Raw genomic sequence first — 19,498 nt, forward strand, 5'->3', positions numbered from 1 at the left:
GGTTTGAGCCCCGCATCAGGCTCTGTGCTGACAGCTCAGAGCCTGGAGACTGCTTTGGATTCTATGTCCCCCTCTCCCTCCTCCTCTCTCCCATTCATGCTCTGTCTCTCTCTCAAAAATAAATAAACATTGAAAAAATTTTTTAAATGAAAATAAAATTTAGATCCCAATAAACTGTCTGCCTTTTAATGAATACAATAAGGTAATGAGGATTTGGTTGAAAATATCTGCAGTGTTCTCACAGGCCATCATGAGTCTATCACCTCCACCTTAAAAACCACTAATATAAAGTAGTATTATCATGAAGTGATCTGGGGCATGGGTTTGATGAAAGTTTTGTTAATTAAAAGAAAAATGCTGTGACTTGCTTTTATGATCCAACAAAAATTTCAAGAAATTCTCCAACTTTATATAATGAAATTAGGATTATGAGAAATGATAGCTGTAACAATAGTCATAGTAACAAAGTAACGCTATGGCAAAAAACTAATTTAAAATTAATATTAAACGTATTAACTCTGAGGAGTGCCTGACTGGCTTGGTCAAGAGAGCATGCGACTCTTGATCTCGGTGTCATGAGTTCAATCCCCACATTGAATGTAGAGATTACTTCAATAAATGCAATTTATAAAAAATCAAGAGTGTGTCAGGATTTTTGAGGAATATGTGCCTTCCCAGTTTTGTCTCAGCAAGCAAGTACATTATTTTCTTCACAGTAAACTGTAGTCAGCAGTGCTAAGGGGTTATTATCCAAAATACATAAAGAACTCATACAACTCCACAAAACAAACCCCAAATAATCCAAGTTCAAAAATGGGCAGAGGACTTGAATAGACACATGAGAAGATGCTCAACATCACTAATTACCAGGGAACTACGAATCAAAACCACGATGGGATACCACCTCACACCAGTCAGAATGACTAGCATCAAAAGCAAGAAATAAGTAACAGTGTTGGTGAGGTTATGAAGAGGGAACCCCCATGCACTACTGGTGGGAATAAAACCATTGCCATTGTAGCTACTATAGAAAACAGTATGGGCGTTTCTCAAAAAATTAAAAATAGAAATACCATATGAGTTAGTAATTCTACTTTTGGGTATTTACCCAAGGAGAACAGAAATAGAAATTCAAAAAGATACATGCACCCTCATGTTTATTGCAGCATTGTTTACAATAGCCAAGATATGTAAGCAACCTGTGTGTCCACTGATAAAGGAATGGATGACAAAGATGTGTGTGTATACATGAGTATGTGCATGCATGCGTGTATACACACACTCTGAAGCATTACTCAACTGTAAAAAAAAAGAATGAAATCTTGCCATTTGCACCAACATGGATGGTCCTGGAGGGCATTTTGCGTAGTGAAATAAGTCAGACAGAAAAAGACAAATACCATACGATTTCACTTCATATGTGGACTCTAAAAAACAAACAAATAGAAAAACAAATAGACTGATAAATACAGAGAACAACCTGTGATTGCCAGAGGGGAGGTTGATGAGGGGTTGGCAAGAATGGTGAACAGATGAAGAAGGTCAGACTCCCAGTTGCAAAATGAATAAGTCACAGGGATGAAAAGTACAGCACAGGGAACATAGTCCATAAGATTACATTAACTTCATACGGTGACAAGATGCTTAACTACACCTACTGTGGTGAGCCTTTAGTAATGTATAGAATTGTCGAGCCACTGTCTTGTGTACCTGAGATGAATACAATATTGTAAGTCAACTATACTTCCAAAATAGAATAAACCATTGTCGGGGGAAAAAAATGTATTTAACTGCTTAGCCATTTCAGAATCTTAAATAAGTTATTTGTGTTTGTTTTGTGTCCTTTGCCTTTTCCCCCCAAAATATTTCCAAGTGAACAACCAAAGAATCCTTTTATATGAAACCAAAGGGTATTATTAGATTCCTTATTTCTGAGATACCGAAGGGCTTGGTAGTTTATATTAAGTGGTTTCTGTAATAATGTCAGTTTACTATCCAAAGGTATCCAAGAAGGGATAAAGGAACAAATGGCAGTTTGAAATTTTTACATGACATTTTGTGACTGTAGCTCAGTGTTTGCTTTGTGTTTGTCTGTGACAAAGTAAAGTCAGTACTGTAATCTAATTTGTACTCTTACTGGTTATACATATAATGACCCTATAGACACTTGTCTGCCTACTTCCCTTTTTCTAGATTCCTGGAAGCCTGCTGATACTGAGGGCAAGAAGCAGTATGACAGGGAGTTTTTGCTGGACTTTCAGTTCATGCCAGCCTGTATACAGAAACCAGAGGGCCTGCCTCCCATCAGTGACGTGGTTCTGGACAAAGTAAGCAACAAACTCAGAGAAAGCTATGTCTTTCTGGTGGGAACTGGTTTTATCAGTACAAATATATGAAGTATGAGCAATTTTTAGGAATTGTTAGACTGAATGTATTTGAATTCTAATATATGTTCATGTATTATAGTTTTCCTACATAGTGCTGTTGGATTTGAGGTTTACTACAGATTGCTGTAACCTTGGGGTTTGGCCCATATTTGAGTGGTGAAGTTTTAAAATTGATTGTCTGCTTATTCCAGTTGTTGCCTAGTGATATGGTGAAAAACGTTTGTCTGTTGGGCTACTATGGCTAAAGTGATATGGAGCTCTTTCTTCACTGTTCTAAAATTTCAGTATAGAATTAGAATGGCATTGAGGACAGGTCAGATTGTATCTCAGAATTTCCCTAATACATACTTACAGTGATTCATCTTCACTTTTGGCAAATAAATAGGCACCCTTTCTTTTAACATCTGATCCTAATGGTGCATACAGGAAATTAGTACAGTGTTTATTTTGTCTTTATTAAATTAAAAAGAGTAGAGTCAGATGTGTATCTGCCCAAGTAACTATACACACACACACACACACACGTGTGTGTGTGTGTGTGTGTGTGTGTGTGTGTGTGTGTGTGTGTATACACATCAGTGATGAACCAGTGCTAGTGACCAAGCTTAAAATACTTTTGTTTTGGGGTGCCTGGGTAGCTCAGTCGGTTGAGCGTCCGACTTCAGCTCAGGTCATGATCTCACAGTCTGTGGGTTCGAGCCCCGCATCAGGCTCTGTGCTGACCGCTTGCTCAGAGCCTGGAGCCTGCTTCAGATTCTGTGTGTCCTCTCTCTGCCCCTCCCCTGCTCACACTTTGTCTCACTCTGTTTCTCAAAAAAATAAAATACTTCTGTTTTAAAAAGAAACTATTAATCTTTAGTGACGTGTAGATGGTAACTATCTTACAGAAGGAGATCTCCCTCTTTTTGAGATTCCCAGCAGCTGCTTATCCAGACCATATTTGTATTAGTTTCCTCTTTTAAAGCAATAGGTTTTCTTATTTCTCTTGGTATCTAAATCTCTCTTAGGTACTTATTTGGTAGCGCTCATTTGAGACTACTTTACAAGGGGAGGTTTTATATACACTTAAATTAGATTATCCTCTAGGAAATATCTCTTCTTGTCTTCCTAATAGTTTTCTGACTGCATTCGTTTATTAGTTGATTTCTCCCTGAGCTACTTAGCTTTTTTAGTCTGTAGTCACATTATATGTCTATACCTCCAATTAATAAGGCAAACCAAGTGAGATTTTAAATGGTGTTCACACATGAAAAATATCTCCTTTAGAGACTTACTGTCACTCAAAATACATACTTTACTAACTGTAAGGCAACAGCAAGAAAATCAAAATGAGCTATGGCAGGATTCCTCTAGATAAGTTGCTATGATGTCCTGGTGAATATCCTGGAAAAAAATCCCCAAATTTGCTCCTAGTTCATTGGTTCTCATAGCTCTTCTTGTGCCGTTCTGCTGGTCCTGAGTGTCTGGTAAGCCAGTCTACTGATTGTGTTTAGCCTCCCCTCGGGAATTTTTAGGCCTAATCAGTCCCAGGGCACCAGAAAGCGATTGCTGACCTAAGGGCTCTAAGGCTAGTCTGGAGGAGGGACCATGGTTCACATAGGACTTCGCTCGCTCAGAAAGCCAGTGCTTATCATTTTAGCTGATCCATCTTTTCTGTCTAGGTTTTTGCCTTTTTGGCACTGAACGCTTTGGAACTTGTGTTAAGCTTTCCTTTGCTTCTTCATGCAGATCAACCAACCCAAATTGCCAATGCGAACTCTGGATCCTCGGATTTTGCCTCGAGGACCAGATTTTACTCCAGCCTTTGCAGATTTTGGAAGGCAAACCCCTGGTGGAAGAGGTGTACCTGTAAGTGCAAGTTTCCTACAACCCAGTTAGTTACAAACTGTCATAGACTTCATGACATCTTGTCTCACAGCAAGAGAACGGCTTTTTTTCATTGATTCTCCTAACCAAGAAGTGGAAGAGGTGAAGACTCTCCTTTTTTCCATACTAACATTAAAGCAAATAAAGAATACATTTGAGTCATTTTTACTTGAGAGAAGTTGGTCTGCATTAATTTGGTCTCGATTTTTTTTTCATATGTTTTTCCATTGAAATGAACTGCAGATGGATTAAAAATAGAGCCGAACTTAAATAGGATTTCTGTTTTGTTTTGAGGTCCCCTGATACAGTTGAGATCTCTGATGACATTCAGCTAATGGTCATCTCTTTGTCTTTGTTTCTACAGATTTGCAAAGCGCAGAGCAGGCATGGATCGCCAATTCTGGAACAGAGCAAAGCCCCAGCTTGCGCTCCACTGGCGATGTCGCACCCACCCCTGAAGAGCCTGCCTCTTGGGGTGCGCTGAATCTTTTTTTTTTTTTTTTTTTTTTTTTTAACAAGAGTCTCTGGTGTTACGATATCTTCTGTTTTGTTCTTCTCACTTACTGTAGGTTGTGAAGTCAAAATATGAACAAATGACACGTACAAAAGAGTGCAGTATTCGTAAACTGCAGGTTGCCTTTACACCCCCAGTAGCAGGCTCTTCAGCGGTAGAAGTGACATCACCAGTGGAGTTATGCTGGGGCACTGCCCTGTGCAGGATGCGGCAGGCTGTGCCTACTCCATGCTTTGTAGACTTGCAGAAAGCATGGGGGAAGGTTGCCGATGATATGAATACCTTTTTTTCCCCCACGTTGGAATGGTATTGAGAGCGCTTCGTTGAAACTTGGGGAGGAGCTGGGGGTTTGGTATTCACTTGCAGATCACCTTGTTAAGACAACTTTATTTTATGTTTGTAAAAATATTTTTATTTAAGGTGACACTTTTTATTTCCCCATCACCTTTTTATTTCTGGAATGGCAACTTTTGAAACCTGTTTCGAAATAAGACTGTATCATCAGAAACTACTGCCACTTGGTAGAGATTTGAATTATTTGTTGTTTGCCTGCAGCCAGACACTAATTGAAAATACCTCAGTGCCTACAATGTGTTGGAGGCTTTGCAAAACCTACAGAAAATATCCGTAATTTGAAGCATATTCTTTAGTGAGCATCAACATCTTAAAGGTATCTCTGTGTGTGATATTCTGTTCTCACACGGGATTGAAATTGAATCTTTATTTTCTGTAAATACTAAATTAAAATTTTTTTCTAAAGAGTGAAAGTCTTTCACCAGAAAGTCTTGGAAAGCAGCTTTCTAGAAACCATTTGATGCTTTATTTTTCAGCATTTCCGTTTTTGGTGATTTAAAGTTGTGTTTCTGTTAGCGTTTGTTTGTGTTTTGGTTTCGGTTTTGATTTATACCTTCGTTTTGCCACACGTCGGAAATAACGTCGCTGCTGTTTTGATTTGTCTCTGGTTAACAGCATCTGTCCTTAGCATACTAAAATTGAGACCCATCAGAGTAATACTGATATGTTAAGCCTTAATGCAAGTAATTACTTTTCCAGCATCTCCCATAGCTAACAAACATTCTTTGCTTAATTTGTGCTGCTTCCCTTAGTATGTTGTTGTAGATTCAGATGGGAGTTTCATAGGATGTAGATGTCTAACATATAAAGGAACAGTTAAGGATGCTGTTTGGGAAAAAGCAGCAGCCCTGCTGTTCATAGTTTTTGGTTCGGAACTTCCTCTAATCATTTTTCCCAGCTTCCCAATTGACTTATAAATGATTACCACCCAAAGATCTTGCTATCTACTAGGTATGGTTCATGGTGTGGCTGAAGTAACTATGACTCCTAGTATGAACTTTCCTACAAAAGAGGGGTTATAAAATATGTTGAATGCATAGCAATTGTCTTAACATGTCATATGCAGTTACATAAAATCTTCCAACATAAAGGTCTTTTTATGGATAGTAACGTACATATCCATTAGAAGCACTCAGGCAGTATCCTCTCTGTAGTTTTTTAAAAGTCAGATTACTTAGGGGCACCTGGATGGCTCAGACGAAGTTGAGCATCTGACCTACACTCAGGTCATGATCTCACAATTTGAGAGTACGAGCCCTACATCAGGCTCGTTGCTGTCAGCCTGTCAGTGCAGAGCCTGCTTCATATCCTCTGTCCCCCTTCCCCCCTGCCCCTCTTCTGCCCATTCCCTTTCTCTCAAAAAATAAATAAAACATTAAAATAAATAAATAAAAGTCAAATTACTTAGGAATTGTGATGCTAATTTTAATAGTAATCTGGGTAGACATCACAGAAAGTGCCCCAAAGGAAATGTATTGAGAGAGAGGCCGTGGGCGTAGACTAGTAATTTCACATTTATTTAGCTGAGCTATTATAAAAATCCTAGGGGTAAACAGGTTTTCTGAGTTTATATCATCCTTCCGTCCTTAAAGGAACACTTGCCTATCTTTCTTCAAAACTGGGTAGGATGAACATTGGTCCTGTTTTCCTTGATTAATCCAGGTAAGCAGAGGAGTTTGAGGTTAACAGTCTCTGAAGGAGATAAGAGCGATGTGTACTAAATTCTAAAGCAGAGATGGGTATGACTTCTTATTTAATACATTTAAGAGAAATACATGATAGTCAGTAAAAAAGTTTAAACTTAAATTCGTCAGAAAAAAAAAATCTGCAGCTTACTAGTTTATCGATGCCAAATTTTGATGCTTCATTTGAGTTGTGATATTTTTGGACCCTGAGCCCTGAACACATTGTACCTTAAAATTCCTCTTTCAACCTGGAAGTTCCTCTTCCAGTCAGGATTGTTTGTCTTTTAACAGGCTTCGTTTTTCATTAAATATGTCCTCCTTAGCTCATAATACAGGATCCTGGGTTTTGTTTGTGTTTAGTAAATAAATAAATCATTCATTATATATGGCACATCTTCTGAAGGATGCGATACATTTCACAATTGTATTGTTTTCCACACACATACAAAGGACATGAAGTATTTAAGGGTAATTATACCATTATAGATACCACTTTTTAAAAAGTTCTTTTTCTTTTTTGTTATTGATGATGATCACTTACCTGTTTGTTTGTTTTTTAATGTTTATTAATTTTTTAGAGAGAAGAGTAGGGGAGGGGCAGAGAGAGAAAGGGGCAGAGGAGCTGAAGTGGACTCTGTGCTGACACCACAGAGCCCGATGCGGGGCTTGAACCCATGAGCTGTGAGATAATGACCTGAGTAGAGGTTGGACACCCAACCGACTGATTGAGCCACCCAGGTGCCCCACCTTACCTAGTTTTTAAGGTCCTTTTATATCCCGTATGTCTCTGATCCTCATAATAACTTTGTAGGTAGGACCAGCATTTAATATATGAGAAAGCCTAAGTTCAACAATGTTAAGAGACTGGCTCACAGTAACTTTGCTTACAATTAGCAGAGTTGAACTCAGAAGTCCACAGTTCTTTTGTCTTCTAATCTGCCTCTCTTTTCTGCTGTACCATAGTCCTTCCAGGTAGTGTAAACATGAGTATATTAGAGAATAATTTATCAAGTGTGTTAAGCATTTATAAGTATAATAAATCCGTTGAGGACTCAATATACTTGGATAAATATTTGTGAACAGTATCTGTCTTAGTTATAGCCAGTGAGCCAAATAATAATTTTTAAGGTTGCCTTGGGAGCTTGCACATAGGTGATAAACCAACTCTTTATCTGGGACTAACAGCTCATGTTACCTTTTCAAAACGTTTTTTCCTTTCAAATGTTGTTATCTATTTAGTAATGTTTCTCACATCTTTATATTTTATGCAGCTCGCTTGAAATCTGTACATACTTAGACCTGGTAAAGGCACCTGGCATAAGTCATATTTACTTTGTAGATTCAGATTTCATGGCATATTCATTGATGTTTCCAGTACTTTCTGGAAATGGAAATTTCCTAGTTCGTTCAAACATAATTAAAATTAGATCCCAAATTATGCTTACTATGGCTCTTACCTGATTTTGACATAATTACCTTTCATTACACCCATTAGTCTTTGTTCTTAACAAATTCTTACATGCACATGCATGGATTAATTTGAGTGTCTCGTGATAGAATTGTTTATATGAACTTATTCAAGTACTGAAAAAGATTTAACTCCTGTAAGTGAACACTAGAATATAACCTGAATTATAAAAATCAGATAATCGGTCTACTGCATTCTCTTATCAGAATTGTTTTGTCTGGGCTACTATATCAATGTTTCAGTTACAAATAAGTATTTTTATGGTAGTACTGTCCAGTTTAGCCACCATTCCCTGTTAGTGCTTTTCCGGCTTGGTCCTCTTCATTCAGTTCTTTTTTACTTATACCGTGTGTGGTACCTCTGCATTTATCTGACCTCAGGTTTTTAAACGTTTGCTAAGTATTCTGAAATTGTGTCTTTTATGCTGAGTGCTTAGCTAGATGTATTTGACAAAATCGGTTTGTATTGCCCAGAAATTCTATCTTTGGATCCTGATACATCCTTGATACTACTAGTCCTAATTAGGGCAGATGGTGAAGTATAATTATTGTTGAAAGGCTTTCAGGCTTATGAGCTTAGGCCTAACTAAGACCATGTATCTCTTAGAACCTGTTTTTTGTTTTTGTTTTTGTTTTCAGTATATATAAAGCATGAAATTTAAGTTTCTGCTTCCTTCTCTGAAGCTTTATATACATTCAAAAGGGCAGTATTGAGGCACTAGAAGAGATATGATTCTGATCTCTAGGTCTTGTGTGAAGTTTTTTGTCTTCCCTCTTGAAGTCTAATTACAGTATTTAGTCAGCATTTAGAAAATGGTATATCAAAGAAAGTAAAGGCTGTCAGTATGCAACAGATCTGGGAGTAGCAGAACTTAGTATCAACCCAAGTGTTTAATCTTAAAAACTTATTTCCTTGCATTTAAAATCACAAGTATTATGGATATTTTAATACACCGCGTGTAACTTTTCCTCCATTATCTCTTGCAGTAACCGTTTGTAACTTGACGACCATTACAACATACCAGCAAATGGTTTTTAACAGAATGAGTACAGTGGGTGGGACTCTAGCAGGAACTTAGAGAGATCCATTAAAATCTGTAGTAAGGCTGAGTGTCTACACTACAGAGAATTTTTGTGATAAAAGTGCATTTTCGTTTCATGCTGCAAGTTTAGAAACCTAGTTTTTGAAGTAGATTTGTAACTGTGATGATTACTGCCTATGAATTTTTATGATTATTCAAGTCAGCCGTCCAAAGTCCCACAATAAGTAAAAAATAAAGCTTCAGTTTAAGGGTAGTCTTTTTTGTTAGAAACAATAGCAGTATCAGACATAATTTTTCATCACTTTATTTTCAGAGTTAAAAACGGTAGTAGTGGAGAACATTACATTGATGGTATTCTAAGGTTGTCCTCTCACATCCCCCCGCCCCCCCAAAAGATCACATCTAAAGTGAGTGCTTAATACCCATCTTTATACATCTAGGAAGTGCTTGGTGTGATCATCAGGCTTGACTTGAACAGCACAGAAGAGGCAGTAAATTTTAAGTACTCTCTGTAGATACAATAAAGAATATTCTTGTCCTAGTTGTTGAACGTTGGACCGCGGAGATCTCAACCTGGCCAGAGAAGAGAGCCCAGGAAGATCATTACAGTCTCTGTGAAAGAAGATGTGCACCTGAAAAAGGCAGAGAATGCCTGGAAGCCCAGCCAAAAACGAGACAGCCAAGCTGAGGATCCTGAAAACATTAAAACCCAGGTGAGATTAGAAGCACATTCTAACATTATTTTGGAATTATAATGCTGTTGTTTTAATTTGCTTTAACTTGTCATTTTGTCCTATTAGTATATGTAGAGATTTTTAAGACTTTAATTTTATTGCTTTTAAAAGCATTATCGTAAAAGGTCTAGCATAATGGGTGCCAGATATCTCTTGTGTTTGTTTTTCAAGACACTCTATGTCTAGAGGGGTTATATGTCCTAGACTTCAGTTATTCAGGCTTAGATCAATGTTTGCTTTTCTTAAAAATGTGTTTTTAGGTTCTCAGTGAGTACCCTATGCTAGTCTAGTTAGCATATTGCTTTATGTCTCCTTGTCAGGCTTTCGTTTCTAATAAGTTCGAACTGAGAAACCAATCTTGTTTTAGTCTTTTGGAATAAAATTGAATTCTTTGCATCTTTCTATGCATACCTTCCTGCAGAACTCCTTAGGGTAAATTGAATGAATTCCTTTAATCCAAACAAATTTTTTTTTTTTTTTTTTGTCAAATTATGTCATCTTGATTCATCATTTGCTATACATACAATGTCATTTCCTGTCCTTAAGTTAGCTCTGTTATCTTTTTTGGATGTTTTTGCTTCTAGGCACCAAGACTAGAGTCTCCTCTTGAATTTTGCACCTGTCAGAGCCAGGCATCACAGGTCATATGCTGACTTTTCAGTGTCTCATTCCTTAAATACCTTTCCTCTCAACATGAATAGTTTAATATAGCAATCAAAGCTTTAGCCCTGAAGACAGATGCAAGTTCTCTTAGGCAGGTTTTTAATCTCAACTGTAAAATGAAGATACTAATATTACCTACCTCATTGGATTATTGTAACAATTCAATAAAGTATTATAAAGCAGTTGGCATGCTCCCTAGAGCCCACTTGGGTACTCGGTAGGATGTTCCTGGGTCAGAGTGTGCCTTATAAATCTTGATTTTGATTCAACACCAACGCAGAACCACATACATAGTATTTACTCAGTATACTTGTTAAATGAATAAACTAACCGATGGCAGTTGTTCATATGAAGTCAAGACCAAGATGAACTTATTCATCACAAAGCCATGCTCTCGAACCTTAATTGGCTACTTGCCTTTGTTCATCTTTTTACAGATTGCCCCAGATATTTGTCCGTAAGTACGCCCTTCTCCAAATTCACTGAAATCAAGTACCTAATCTTTCCTGAATTTCTTTTCAGTGTATCTCAGCTTTAAAAAAAACAACCTTCTGCGTCTCTCCTTCCAATCCCTGTGAGAAGTGCTTAATGATAACATGCCTAAATAGCTTGCAAAGAATTAGAATTCCTGCTGAATCTTTATCATTGATGATGAAGATGAGGTCTTGTTTTAGTAGTTAAGGCGCTAATACAAGTACCTTACTTCATTCGATTCTTGTAGCAGCTACCAAGGAGGCAATAGACTGTCCTTCTTTTATGTATGAGAACACTGAAGCTTTGAGAAGTTAAATTACCCAGAGTTCTCCCTATTGTTGGTTATTTCAGAAACATAATAATAATATTGCATTGATGTATCATTCATTCATTGGCTAAGTTTTCCTTAGTGACTAAAGCAAATCTAGTGAAGAATTAATAGACTTCTTTTTTAGGACGGGTACAGTTCTCTTGTTCTTGAGAATTTTTCTTCTAAGTCCCGGAGCATCTGTGTTCCATTCCCTCTCCTTTTTCTCTGCTGCATAGGTGCACATCACGTTCACCTGTGCTCCTGCTAATTCTTTTTTTTTTTTTTTTTTTTAATTTTTTTTTTCAACGTTTTTTATTTATTTTTGGGACAGAGAGAGACACAGCATGAATGGGGGAGGGGCAGAGAGAGAGGGAGACACAGAATCGGAAACAGGCTCCAGGCTCTGAGCCATCAGCCCAGAGCCCGACGCGGGGCTCGAACTCACGGACCGCGAGATCGTGACCTGGCTGAAGTCGGACGCTTAACCGACTGCGCCACCCAGGCGCCCCAACTCCTGCTAATTCTGTGCCTTTCCTTTTTTATGGAAACAGTGGTTTTGTTGTCACCTCCACTTCCAGAAAACTCTTTCACTTGGACTTCATTCCTGCCACTGGATTCTAATAACACTATGAATAATACCAATGGCCGTATTTTTCCTAGATCGTAATATTTCATCTTTTCCATGAGGGGGTTCTCATGACACGTCTAGACTCCTACCACACGTCCTGGTTCCTCAGGTGGTTCCTGAGGTTACTGCTCCTGTCTCTCTTCTCTTGCTACAACATTCCTGCCACTTCTGCCTGACTCCTCTGCCTGAGCAACTGATTTTGAGCTCTCCACCCTAGCTTTTAAACGGTCTTTAATGACCTCATTTTCAAATAAATCAATCAATCAATCAATAAATAAATAAATAAATAAATAAATAAATGCCTCCTTTTGTCTTACAACTTGCACACTAGTCCTCTGGTCTTTCCTTGTTTTTCTCTAGTCCCCAAAGAAAACCTTCACACATAACTCCGTCCTTTTCCCTTTCTAAAATGACTTCTTCCCTTTCTTTTCACTTGGGTAGTTGTTTTTTTGTTTTTTTTTTTTCTTTTTAATTTCAGTTTCTATTTAAGTACAGTTGACACGCAGTCGCTCAGCTCGCTATTTTTGTTCCTCATAACCTGGCTCAATTCTCATTTGCTCCCTAACCATTGCCTCTGACCTCTCGTGTGTGTAAACTACTCCCTCCTGTGGCTCCTACTCCACCTCCTGTTTGCTCCGTCACTTCACTTGCAGTTACCTTGTCTCTGCAGCTAAAGTTCAGTAGTCTGGAAGGCAGTTAACTGTACCTGATTTATACACTGTATGTATACTGTTTATACACTGTAATGACTTAACATTTGTATGTACTGCAAAATTGATCACCACAGTTAGTCCAGTTAACATCTATCATCATGCAGAGTTACAAATTCTTTTTTCTTGTAATGAAAACCTTTAAGAGCTACCTCTTACCAGCTTTCAAATATGTAGTATGGTATTAACTTCAGTCACCATGCTGTGCATTACATTAATAACTAACCTTCTTTAATCCTATTTTTTAGCTTAAATTATCATCTGAAATATGTGAAGATATTTGAAGGTTGTTTTTTTTTTTTATTTTAATTAACTTATTTAAACTCAAGTTAGTTAACATACAATGTAGTATTGATTTCAGGAGTAGAACCCAGTGATTCATCACTTACATATAAAACCCTTGCTCTTTCCAACAAGTGCCTTCCTTAATGCCCATCACCCAGGTAGCCCATTCCCCCACCTACCTCTCCTCCAAAACCCTCAGTTTGTTCTCTGTATTTAAGAGTCTCTTGTGGTTTGTCTCCCTCTCTGTTTTTGTCTTATTTTTCCTTCCCTTCCCCTGTATTCATATGTTTTGTTTCTTTAAATTTCACATATGAGTGCAATCTTACAATGTCTTTCTCTGACTGACTGATGTCGCTTAGCATAATATACTCTAGTTCCGTCCACATTGTTGCAAATGGCAGGCATTCATTCTTTTTAATCAAATAATATTCCAGGGTGTGTGCGCATATATATATATATATATATATATATATATATATATATATACACACACATGCACACACACACACACACACACACACCACATCTTTATCCTTTCATCAGTTGATGGACATTTGGGCTCTTTCCATACTTTGGCTATTGTCAATACCTCTGCTATAAACGTTGGGGTGCATGTGCCCCTTTGAAATAGCACTCCTGTACCCATTGGTTAAATACCTAGTAGTGCAATTGCTGGGTCAGATCCTAGCTATGGGATCCATAAGTTGTGTGGTAGATATTGGTTTAACCTTATTAGAAAATGCCAAGCTGTTTTCTAAGATGGTTATTGTAACAGTTTGCATTTCCACTGGCAAGGCATGAGAGTTTTAATTTTTCATCAGCACTTGTTATTTTCTGCTTTATAAATTCTAGCCATTCTGATGGATGTGTGGTAGCATCTCCTTGTTTCAATTTGCATTTCCAAATGAATAAAATATTGAATAAGCACATCTTTTTTGTGCTTATTTGCCATTCTTATATCTTCTTTGGTAAAATTTCTGTTCATATCTTTTGCCCTGTTTCAGTGGGTGGTGGTGTTTCTTATCATTGACTTTTGAGTGTTCTTCATATATTCTGGATACAGATCTTTTATAAAATATGTGGTTTGCAAGAATTTTCTCCCAGTCTGTTTTGTTGGTGCATTCTCTTGATAGTGTCTTGTAGAACCGAAGTTTTTAACTTTGATCATGTTGGAATGTATCAACTTTTGTATTCAGAGGTTGTACTTCTGCTGTCGTATCCTAAAAAATCTTTACATAACCCAAGAATACAAAATTTTTCTCCTTTGTTATTTTTTAAAAGTTTACGGTTTTATGTTTTACATTTTGGTCTGTGATCCAGTTTTAGTTAATTTTTGTGTTTCATGCAAGGTATGGATCTAGGTTCTTTTTTTTTTTCTTCTTCTTTTCCTTATGGGTATCTAGTTGTTCCAGCACCATTGTTGAAAGGATTATCCTTTGTCTATTCAATTTTCTTTGCGCCTTTGTTGAAAATCAGTTATGTGTGAATCCAGTTCTGGACTTAGATTCTATTCTACCAATCTGTGTGTCTGTCCTCTGACCGATACCACACTCTGTGTAGTAAATTTTGAAATCAGGTTGTAGGAGTCCCCCAACTTTGTTATTGTTCAAAGTCATTTAGGCTGTTCTTTTTTTTTTTTTTTCTTTGACTTTTCAGAGTCAAATCGGCTTCTTGATTTCTACCAAAAAATACCCCAAAACCCTAGTAGGGTTTTTATTGTGATTATGTTAAATCTGTAGATCAGTTTAGAGAAAATGGACAACTTAACCATAGTAGATCTTCTAATACATGAACATGACCCAGATCTCATTTTATTTAAGTCCTCCTTGATTTCTTTCATCAGTGATTTATGGTTTTCATTATACAGCTTCTATGGATATTTTGTTAGATTCTTAACCACGTATTTTATGGTTTTTGGTGCTATGGTAAATAGTAGTCTTAAAATATGTAATTTCTAGTTGTTTGTTGCTAATATATACAAGTAAAATTGATATTTGTATGTTAACATGTATTCTGCAGTGTTGCTACACTTATTTGTTAGTTCTAGTATCAATTTTTGTAGATTCCTTATGATTTTCTACAAAGATAATCATCTCCTTTATGAAGAGAGTCTTATTTCTTCATTTACGATCTATATGGGTTGTAGTTCTTTTTCTTTGCTTTAGGGTACTGACGAGGACCTCCAGTATGACTTTGAATAGGATGGTGAAAATGGACATTCTTGCCTGATTCCCATTCTTACAAGGAAAGCAGTCATTATTTCACCACGAAGTGGAGTTATAGGTGCTTTTTTCTAGTGGTGGAAGTTCTCTTATATTTCTACGCTGATGAGAGTTTAAAAAACTCCTGCCTATTATTCTATGCCATAATTTAGATAGATTTCTATTTTAGCACATTAATGTGCTATAAAGAGTTACTGGAGGAAGTCATTATGGCTAAAGTCTCACGTACTTATCCTTAAGTATGAATAAATTTCTTAAAGTGTAATTGTTGATTCAAAAAAATACATCACAGTTTTAGAGCTCTTAATACACATTGCCAAATTGCCCTGAGTGTACTCCCACCGGTGAATATGACTAATCCCTAGAATTCTCATCTGTTATAAAAAGAAGTGGTATACTTGTTTGCTCTTTGTTAAAATGGATGGATTTAGAGGCGCCTGGGTGGCTTAGTTGGTTAAATGTCCAACTTTGGCTCAGGTCATGATCTCATGGTTCATGAGTTCAAGTCCTGCATTGGGGTCTGTGCTGGCAGCTCTGGGCCTGGAGCCTGCTTCAGATTCTCTGTCTCCCTCTCTCTCTGCCCCTCCCCCACTCATTCTCTATCTCTGTCTCTCCCTCTCAAAAATAAATAAACATTAAAATTAATAATTAAAATAAAATAGATGGGATTTAATTATTTCTTTGATTAGTTCACAGTCCTTGTTAATAATTTGGGGAGTTGAACTTATAAACAAAATACTAATCCTTACAGAAAGAATCATCCTGTCATAGTTATGATAACACTCTTTTCTTTTTTGTGGCCCTTCTAGGAACTTTTTAGAAAAGTTCGAAGTATCTTAAATAAATTGACACCACAGATGTTCAACCAACTGATGAAGCAAGTGTCAGGACTTACCGTTGACACAGAGGAGCGGCTGAAGGGAGTCATTGACCTGGTCTTTGAGAAGGCTATCGATGAGCCCAGTTTCTCTGTGGCTTACGCAAACATGTGTCGATGTCTAGTAACGGTAAGAAGAGAGGAAGGAGTAAAACCAGAAATCTCCAAGAGGTATATTCTCCCCTCACTACACATTCTTCCCAGAAGTGTTATTGGGGCAACGTAAAGGGGAGAATATATTTTTAGCACTTTTTAATATAATATTCTCAATGTATGAAAGGCATCTTGCTTTATTGAAATATATCCTCACCTCTGGAGGGGATATGGAGACTAGACTGAAATAGGCTTGATATGGTCCCATCCATTGTGAGCAATATTGAATAAGGTTTAAATTAGTAATGTGAAATTATTGTCATGAGCAACCTGCTTTTCCAGGTGTGTTTGCTTATAGAAAGAAAGTGAACGCTTGTATTCACAGTTAATTCCAAACTAAAAAATATAGTTGCTCTAATTTGAGCCTTGGTGAAAATGATAGGATAGTTGAGGTCATAAAAGGTTCAAAACTGATCATTTCATCTCTTAGCAACTATTAGATTTCTTTCTCTTTACATTGTCCACAGCCATTTAATATCTACAGCCTGTCAAATCTAGGGCAAGACAGAATGGGAGACCAAAGAGCTTCTGGTTAGTGCTCATTGCCCTCTGTTCTGCAGTCAGAAAATTACCATGTACCATCTGTGTTTTCTCTGCCTGTTACTGTTACCAAGGTACTATTTGTGTCACAGACGTGTCTCCTTTCACCATTTGAGTTTTTTCTTAATTCTCACAACTCATTGTCATTGTGCCTTGCTATGAAAATGCACAATTCTATCATTCTACCAGAGGTAGGTAAGTTTCTTATGACTTGGAAAGGTTATCTCTTCTGTCTTTAAGGAATTTAAAATTCATATTGAAAAAAAACCCAGCATTAACAGGAAAAAAAAAATCACTTACAGCATATTCTGTGATGTTGCAAAATGTCGATGCCTGAATGGATGGTCTAGACTGAAAAATTAAGTAGGACAAAAATGAAATGACTATGTTGGTGGTAGACTGACAGACTTATAAAACAGGGAGAGTTCAAGTTGGGCCTGAGGCGGGGGAGGGGGCAAGGATAGAGCCAGAAGAGCTCACATCTGAGGCAGCACGTGGCATAGCTGTCACAGACACGGGCTTTGAGTCTCATGGTTCTGACTTTAAATTTTAAATTTAACTTCCTACTCTGCAAGTTGCAAACTTTGTAATAAACTATAGTGAACTGTTACAAACTTTGTAACTTTATAAAATTACGTAACCTTAGCCTCAGTTTTTAATCCATAAAGTAAGATTAAGTCACACAATCTGAGGCTATTATAATGATAATATTTAATATTAAAGTGTGAATTTAATAATAAAAAAACATAATGAGATGGTGTATGTAAAGTTCCTAGCCCAGTATTTGACCTGTAGTAATTCTTAAATAATTCAAAAATATATTGGTGGTTGTAAAGGTCCTGAAATGCTATCTGTAGAATGAGGATGATTTATAATAACAGAAACCATCTGTTCAGCAGCTACTGGGTTACATTATGGGTAGATGCTTTATATATATTATTTTTAATGGTTCTTATAACCCTGAAAAAGGTCAATATTAGTAGCCCCACCTTACTGAATCAGAAACTGAGGCTTAAAAAGGGATAAATAACATGCCTAAGGTCACACAACTAGTAAGTGGCAGCACTAGAATCCTAGTCTAGGATTATTCAATCACTTGCCGTATTGCCTTTGAACGTGTGCCGTACCGTAGTTATCTGAAGGCAAACTAATTCTCCATCTCGCGCCTCTCATTTTCCATGTGGCTGCCTTGACATCTCCTGGTCCCTCATTAGAAGTAAGACTAGATCCCAGATCTCCTGGCTCATATTTTAGTGCTCTTTACTAATTTCAGATTTACTCCTATAGGCAGTGAAGGATCGTTAATGATTTTTTAATAGAAGAGTATCCTTGATGAAAACAGCCTTTGAAAAAGCCTGGCAATAATAGAAGTTAGATTAAAATAGGAAGAAATTATAGATAAGCCAACTACTTCTGTGAATTTTGTTATGATTCACTCTTTTAAAAATAATATTGGTTAAACTTTACTGGATTATCTTAAATTAAAAAATAACTTCTTAGAATAAGTTCAGCAATATAGAAGTATTCACAGAAAAAGGTACTACTCTTTTCTTGCAGCCCCACCAGTTACACTTCCCTTCCCAGGGCAGTCAGTGGGAATGGCATGGACGTGTACCTCCACAATCTTATTTATGTTCATAAAACTATATAAAAACATAGACCTATGTATAAAGAAAATACTTTTGGGTTTCTATTAAATTATATATGTATTTTTTGCAGTTTCCTTTTTTTCCACTTAATATGTTTGTGCATATCCCTAGGTCACTAAGATAGATTTTACTCATACTTTTTTAGTAGTTGCATAATATTTCAAAATATATGTATACCGTAAGTTTTCCAGCCTTTTTCTCTCTCTCTCCCTCCTCTTTTACCCCCTGTTGTTTCTAGTTTTTTGGTTTTGGGGGTTTTCTTGCACCCACAAGCAGTGCTGCAATAAACACCAAAGTATATTTATCATTACATGCTGAAGCTTTTACTTTTTTAGCACAAATTCCCCCAGAGTTATATCATTAACCAAAGGATATATTTTTAAAAACTTTTTTTAAGTTAAGTTAACTTTTTATTTAAGTTTTATTTGTGAGAGAGTAAAACCAGCAGGGAGGGGGCAGAGAGAGAGGGGGACAGAGGATCCAAAGTGGCCTCTGCACTGACAGCAGAGCTCCGGATGTGGGGCTTGAACTTGCAAACCATGAGACCATGACCTGAGCTGAACTCGAGTTGAATGTTTAAGTGACTGAACCATCCAAGCGCCCCTAAACATTTTTTATTGAAATGTAACAGACAGGGGCTCCTGGGTGACTCAGTCAGTTAAGCATCCGACTTAGGCTTAGGTCATGATCACACAATCTGTGAGTTCGAGCCCTGAGTCAGGCTCTGCTGACAGCTCAGAGCCTGGAGTCTGCTTTGGTTTCTGTGTCTCCCTTTTTCTCTGTCCTTCCCCTACTCATGCGCTCTCTCACTCTCTCTCACTCTCTCTCTCTGTCTCAAAAAAAAATCCGGGGCGGGGGGGGGGGGGCTGACGCCTGGGTGGCTCAATCAGTTGGACGTCCAATTTCCACTCAGGTCATGATCTCAGTTTGTGAGTTC

At 37.3% G+C, this 19,498-nt stretch overlaps 1 protein-coding gene across 37 annotated transcripts in view; it reads left to right on the plus strand.

Moving 5' to 3' along the window:
- The window catches only part of EIF4G3 (eukaryotic translation initiation factor 4 gamma 3), a 320,627-nt gene that overhangs the window by 239,160 nt on the left and 61,969 nt on the right, over positions 1-19,498 (plus strand). For 30 of the 37 annotated variants that reach the window (XM_058718790.1, XM_058718783.1, XM_058718773.1 and 27 more), the window contains 5 exons: positions 2,194-2,327; positions 4,116-4,235; positions 4,618-4,728; positions 9,859-10,029; positions 16,152-16,349. In XM_058718790.1, coding sequence (XP_058574773.1) covers positions 2,194-2,327; positions 4,116-4,235; positions 4,618-4,728; positions 9,859-10,029; positions 16,152-16,349 — 734 coding nt within the window. The remainder of the gene's footprint in view (positions 1-2,193; positions 2,328-4,115; positions 4,236-4,617; positions 4,729-9,858; positions 10,030-16,151; positions 16,350-19,498) is intronic. The other 7 variants (XM_058718791.1, XM_058718767.1, XM_058718771.1 and 4 more) reach the window with 1 other exon arrangement.

This window comes from Neofelis nebulosa, chromosome 2 (genome assembly GCF_028018385.1).
Source record: "Neofelis nebulosa isolate mNeoNeb1 chromosome 2, mNeoNeb1.pri, whole genome shotgun sequence".
In the NCBI taxonomy this organism is placed as follows: Eukaryota; Metazoa; Chordata; class Mammalia; order Carnivora; family Felidae; genus Neofelis; species Neofelis nebulosa.